Here is a 7,044-nt window from a genome sequence, read left to right as displayed (position 1 = left end):
TTACTTTACACTGTTCTTCGTCTCTCAGATAATATTTCATTTTTTTTTCAATGAAGAATTTTTAAAAATAATTCCTTCTCCAATAATGAAAATCAATTTATAGGATTCTAGAACTCTTCTGATAGTTGTTTTGGTATTGATACAATTATAAAAAAATCTGGAATCTATAATTTTATCAGAATAAACACAGATGAATGATGAAATGAAAATTTGGGTTTTAATTCCATTTATGTGGAAATAACGAACCCTCTGCAACGTTTTTCATTTCCCACAGCTATGAACTCTATCACAGCGAAGTGAGTTGGCACTGAATGTAATCGAAAAGATATTAGAGTAGTTAAATCGTGATAGAACTGAAATGGAAATGTTCGATTAGTTCCGAAACATTGTCCATTCGTATCTACCTGAAAAGTGTATACAGATTCAAACACAAATTTATAATTCACATCGCATTTATTTTATATATAATAATTCGCTTTTGCAATAGGTAGAAAATATGCACAAAAATTATACAGATCAATAAACAAATAAATATATATCCTATTTACAATCAATGTACAAAAATAATACAAATTAATATAATTTGGAGGATTATTTTACATTATACAGAGTCTTTCTTCGAAATTTTCTTTACATACCTAATCAGTCGTTAAGGTTATCACACAAGGTAGGCCTGCCCGCCGTTTTGGACTCCGGCAGTCTGAACAAAGACATGGGGTCTCCATGGGAGGCCCCTCCTGCCGGATCCACCCCGTTCCAGGGTGCTGTAATCGCTGTCTATACTCGAGTAAATGTGGTCGCTTATCGGCCTCGGTTCTTGGATCGTCCTTCTGGCAGGTCTTGGAGAAGGCGTCGCCGTCGTCGCCGAGGAGTAGTTGGCGTCGTCTACCTCCGGGTGATTACCGGAAGAGTACGCTGGGGGTGGCAGCATCTGCATGCCAGGGGACGGCGGTGGTTGCGTCCTCATCTTCTCCGGGTAGCTGTGGTGACTCTGTCTACCGTTAGGAACCACCCTGGAGTCTATGGTGTAGTTGTTGATGTTTCTTCTGTAGTTGGCGTTGATTTTCCCTCGGTTTTCCACGGAAGGAAGGGAGTAGTATAATTTCTCCCAGAATCTCTTCTCGCCCCATCGGACCCTATGGGCCGTTTTCAGATAGGGTTTGAGTTCCGGGTCCATCATCGCTTCAGGAAGGGGACCCTCCTCCAAGATCACCAATTTGAACACTCGCGCTTTTAGAGCTTCGTGCAGAGCTTGTCGGAGCTCGTAACGCGACCACTCAGTCTGTAAAAAGTTCCTAGTTAAAACTATTATCACCCTTCGACTAGCTTCAGCCGCCTCCAGAACGGCTGGGGCGGTGTGTTGGAGATAGGCAGCGTGCGGGAAGTCCCGATACTGCAAGCACAATTGAAACTTGGTCTCTAGCTCGGCGCACAAGGCTTGCACGACCCACTCTTCGTCTTTGGGACTGTAACACACGAAACCGTCGTATAACTTGTCCCTGTCTTCGAACGCGGCAGCGGCTCGGAAACTGCACAATCTTACGCCGTAACTGGAGTACAACCACACCCTGAGCGAGTCTCTGAACATGAACCACAACACGATGACCAAAAGCACGATTATAACTAGGCAGAGGGTCGCGACTACAGTTGGCCAATAGGCGGACACAAACATTGTATCGATGACACTACCGGCGTAAAAATCACTGCAGGCTGTGCTGTTAAAGTCCAAGCCACGTTGAGTGGGCGGTTTAGAGTCCGAATTCACACACATTATTTCGTTACTGTCCACGATTTTCTGGGCGTTATCTGCGACCCATCCCGTAAACTCCTGGAGGAACTTGCACCGACACGACCAGGGGTTGAAGGCGATTGCCAACTCGGTTAAACGTAGGTGGCTGGTGTGCAACCACAACGGGAAAGACACTAATTTGTTACCGTCCAATCTCAAAATTTGCAGGGATCTCAACGGTTCCAAAGTGCTGTTAGCGATAAAACTTATCTGGTTATTTTGCAGATATAACTCCTTCAAATTCACCAGATGCTCGAACTCGAATCCTTGCAACGCCTTGATCTTGTTATCTTCCAAATGCAACGTTTGTAAAGAGTTCAAACCATTGAAGGAACTGTTTTGGATCTCCAAGATACCGCTGTTATTGAAATACAAGTTCCTGAGGTTCTTTCTTCCAATAAAAACGTGATCTTTCAAATCAGTCAAATTGTTACCGTCAAGATAGACATCAGTGGCATCCATCGGTATTCTTTGGGGTATATCTGGGGAATTCTGTTTAGAACAATCTACCACATTTGTGTTCCAAGTCCTGTCGTGATAACAGGAACATCCGGAAGGACAGGTCATCTTACAGTCACAGGCATCAAAGTCACAACAATGACAAAGGGCAAAACAGTGGGTTTCGTAGGTACATAGGAAATCGCTGCTTTTCGCCCTGTTGAATGGTAGATGAGAAACACCTCTGCTGGAATGAGTCAGCTTGCACAAAACGTTGTCCAAGTCCATTATTCTGGGATATTGTCTGGAATCTGTGATGTTGTTGATCAGTTGAAGCCATTCCATATTACAGTCACAGTGGAAAGGGTTTCCTCCAAGGTATACTTCGGGTAGAGATTTATTTTCAGGGAATGTAGAAAGACGTAGAGCACTGAGATCTAGATTAACCAATTCATTTGCATACATGTCTACTCTGGCCAATTTGGTCTTGTCCAAGAAAGTATTGGGATGAATGGCTTTGATGAAATTGTTGTTGATGAACAACAACTCAATGCTGTTGGCTATGGACATAGGGGATATCTCAGTAATTCTGTTATGACTAGCATCCAAAGTTTTAATCCTTATTTCGTCTTGAATCTTGTAGTAATTTCCCAAATGTTCGATGAAATTACCATGAATGTCCAACCACTGCAGATTCTTCGGTATAAATGCATAATCGAACCACACCAAATGATTATCGGATAAGTTCAACCATAACAAAGAAGCCAAAGTTGCGAAAATTCCATTTATATCACCAACATAATTCTCATCCAATCTTATAGCCTCCAATTGGGTATTTCTCTTGAAGGTGTCTCTCTCGATACCTTGAATCTTATTTTTGGCCAAATTCAAAACTTGCAAACTTGGAAGGTCCCAAAACATCCCTGCAGTCAAGTTTCCGATATTGTTGTCGATCATTCTCAAACCGGTCAGCTGATTGAGATTCTTGAAAGATCCATTACGGAAGTCGCTTATCTGATTCTCACCGAGATCCAACGTTTTCAGGAATGTCAACTCTTGAATGGCTTCCGGTACTTGCTCCAAAGAATTCGAACTCAAATCCAGTTCTTTGAGTGAAGAACAGTTGTGGAAAGCTTTGGGATCGATGGTTGAAATGAGATTGTTGTTTAATGTGAGTTTGCTGAGGATGAATAAACCGTTGAATAATAAGGGTTCTATGGTATTCAAACGGTTCTCAGCGAGATTGAGAGTATGGAGATTGTAAAGGGGCAAGAAAGAGTTGTCTTCGATGAAGCCAATGGAATTATTTCTGAGGTCGAGGATTTGCAAAAAGAATAAATCTTTAAAGGTTTTCCCATCGATGTGTGTGAGGGAATTATGAGAAAGATTCAAGACGATCAGACGTATAAGTCCGATGAAAGTACCATCATCTACATGATTACTGGTAAGGGAATTTCCTGATAAATCAAGAATTAAAAGTTGTTCTAGACGGTGGAAAATGCCTTTGGCCAAGGAAAATAAAGAGTTGTTCTGCAGATGGATCTCGTGCAATTCTCTGCTACCGGCGAATAATCCAGAGGGTAATCCTTCGATCCTGTTGTTCGACAAGTTGATCACTTTCAGGGAAACCAAACCAGTCAAAGCTTCACCAGAGATGATCGAGATGTTGTTGTTGCTCAAGTTCAACGTCTGCAAACGACGAAGATAAGAAAAACCGGTGGCTTCGGTGAGGGAACGTAATCCATTATGAGATGCATCTAAATGCTGAAGTTCACTGGTGCTACACTCCGGAATGTTAAATCCAAAATTCTCAGGATTCTTCAGACGATTCCTGGTGATGTTCAAAGTATGCAAGTTCTGCAGGTCGCAAAAAGTTCCATCGCGAAACAATCGGATGTTGTTGTCTGACAAATCGAAAAGTTTCAACTCCTTAAGACCCGCCAGACTCAAACTCGACAATTCCAAACTTTTGCCAGGACCCCAGTTCGAGTTGTGTGAACTGATGGACAGCTGCTTCAAGTTGTAGAGCCCCAGGAAGGAATTCGGTTCTATGGACAGCAACTTGCAGTTGACGATGTTCAAGTTGACGAGTTCGTGGAGACGTTGAAGTCCCTGGATCGGTAAAACGCTCTCGGCGAACAAACCCTCGTCGCAGATTATCTTCAGCTTGGAAGTTATTTCCGACGGTACAGACGTGAAGTTCACACTTTGCGCTTCCCCAAGAACTTTAACCTTGCAAGTTAACGAAAGTTTGGACGAAGTCGTGTCGGTATTATCCGGTAAATATGTACACTGCACTGGTCCTCCATACCTGGATGCGGAGGACTGGGCGAAGAGGAACACGAGCACTAGTAACCACATCGCGATTTTTTTCACTTTTGAAATTTGGACAGTCTCTTCTTGAACACGATCCTCAATTTCATCATTCACTTTAAAAACTCGGCTCGTGCCGGATTTCGCGAAAGTCGACGTTACGACTTGTACGCCCGACCGTTCGGCATCACTCGATTGAAAGTTGTGTTTACGGTTGACCGTGAGAGGGGACTTGCGGTTGCTCTGCACGAGCTACTCTCTCGACGCTTCAAGTAACACTGACGGGAAGCGCTCGTCGAATGCGGTATATACACAAATGTGTATTCTTTGGCCTACGCAAGCGCTCGCGTGGTTCGGAGTCGGGTAGAGGGCGCCACTTATTGGAGCGCGTTCAAGACTGCGCTGCCCCAGTGAAATATGGGCCGAATTATGGCACAATGGAATGTTCGGGGTTGATTATTGTGTTTGTAAGGTCGACACAAAGGGATAAACAAATTTTGGCCGGGAGTGGAGGACCAACGGCCTCGGGGATGGTTGTTAGGAGGGCAGGTGTGCTGGGATATGGGGGAATTTGTTTTTAGTGGCTTTTCCGAAGGTGGTTTGAATTTTGTGGGAATTTTCGGGTTAGTATCTTGTGAATTGAGAAGGAATTGTGCGATATTAATTTAACAGCGGGTGAAATTATTCATATGTTGTGAACCGTCGGGTAGAGAAGGTATCTTGAATTGAACCCCTTGTTTCTTGGTAATTTATTCAAACAAATTTTCCAACGAGAATTTCACACTTCGAAATATTGATAAATTGAAGTAGATAGCATGTCATACATTATGAAAATATTTTCACGATTATCTCAAAATTAATTGAAATGTGTAATTTATCAAGTGAAGAACATATATTGCATATTATGAAAATATTTTTTCAACAACATTCTTCGTTTAGAATTGTCAGAAACATGTTAAATTAATAATCGTTTTTATATCCTATCATCTCAAGAATTGAATATTCAGATTGAACTACTCACAACTAAGTAGTAAGTATGTACATATATGTATATTAAATAAACACAAAAAATATTGTTACACATCAAATACACTCAAATTATTCAAAATGAAATAAACTCAACACACATAATATAAATTTCGTATTTACTTCTCGGAAAATTTCAATGATCGAAAATAAAATGACAGTTACTCTATTACCAGTTTTTGATTCTATAAATCACAATTATTTCGCTACTTCTTCATATGTTACATTTTGAATTATTAACTGTGTACCAAATGATTTTCCATCATGTAAAGACCGAGTCAATATATGCATATATCTCAATGATTCAATAAATATGGAAAATTAATTTAATCAAAAATGGTTATGAATTTTCTGTTCGATAACATCATAATCGTCAGCATCTAACCATTTTGTTGACATGAATTGTATAATATTTTCACTGCTACCATTAAATTATAGGCACCTATATGTAATTAATTTTCAATAATTTAACAGTTGGCGATCTAAACCAATTCTACAAACAGTTTCCATGTTTTCTGGTTAGTCATGGTATTATAAAGAAATTTAAATATCATTAGCATGGCTATTCCGAAACAGAAACTATCAATAAAATGCGAATGTTATATCGTTTCATCTGCGGTAAGTCATCACGATATAAACTTTATTGAATATTCATATTCCAAAGCAATATATGTCGAATATACTTTCAAATTAACGATGATGACTCTAAATTAGGAGTAATAAAAAATTCTTATGAAATTTTCGATTAGTTTCCAGAGAACATGGGAAAGATCGAACTGTCGTTTTTTTGCAAAAATCGTCAAAACTAAACAAAGAAATTTAATAGTTGCGTTGGCTCCTTTTGTGCTGAAGAATGTTGGAGACCGGAAAGAGATTATGGTGAGCCGTCAGATATTATCTGTTTTGTCTTATACAATAAGGTGGCTTAAAAATTGATCTCCAGTTGAATAACCATTTTTACGTTCTTACAAAATATTGAATGGATGACTATTTTTTCAACTTTGTCTTTGGATTAGAAAGAGTTAATCCAAATTAGATTTAAGCTCGGATTTAAGTCAAACTGTCATTTTTGTCGAGGTATTTTTTTTTGTGTTAAAAAAATACGGAATGATGATTGACATAATTGAGGGTTTGTTCAATGTACTCTATCCCAACTGTCAGAACTTCTAACATATTATTAGAAAAATGTGAACTATGTGCTGTTGAAGAAACATTTGTTGAACAAAATATTAGAAATTAAAATTGGATTCGATTTGCAAATTTTTCAGTATGGTTTATTATTCATTTTTATAAACGAATATCACACCCCACATAAAAACATTTTATATCGAAATGAATATTAGGCTGATTCATTTGATCCCTTGATAACTTAACAAAATCCGAAAGATATTTTTGAATTTCAAATTAAAAGTTTATTCATTATAATCGTAGCTGTGATTTGCAAACTAATCATGTAATTTTCGAGGAAAATAATTTCG

At 39.3% G+C, this 7,044-nt stretch overlaps 1 protein-coding gene across 1 annotated transcript; it reads right to left on the bottom strand.

Moving 5' to 3' along the window:
• Nucleotides 1–434: 434 nt before the first annotated feature.
• LOC123674820 (toll-like receptor 7) lies at nucleotides 435–4,833 on the bottom strand. The gene has a single exon (XM_045609909.1). The coding sequence runs from the start codon at nucleotides 4,586–4,588 to the stop codon at nucleotides 659–661; it is 3,930 nt and encodes a 1,309-aa protein (XP_045465865.1). The 5' UTR covers nucleotides 4,589–4,833; the 3' UTR covers nucleotides 435–658.
• Between the last annotated feature and the right edge of the window lie 2,211 nt (nucleotides 4,834–7,044).

The sequence above is a fragment of the Harmonia axyridis genome, chromosome 3 (assembly GCF_914767665.1).
Source record: "Harmonia axyridis chromosome 3, icHarAxyr1.1, whole genome shotgun sequence".
Classification (NCBI taxonomy): Eukaryota; Metazoa; Arthropoda; class Insecta; order Coleoptera; family Coccinellidae; genus Harmonia; species Harmonia axyridis.
This window is presented reverse-complemented; position numbering and strand designations above follow the sequence as displayed.

What these genes read in the sequence shown, in the direction of transcription:
- LOC123674820 (XM_045609909.1), bottom strand. Translation starts at nt 4,588, where the DNA reads ATGTGGTTACTAGTGCTCGTGTTCCTCTTCGCCCAGTCCTCCGCATCC.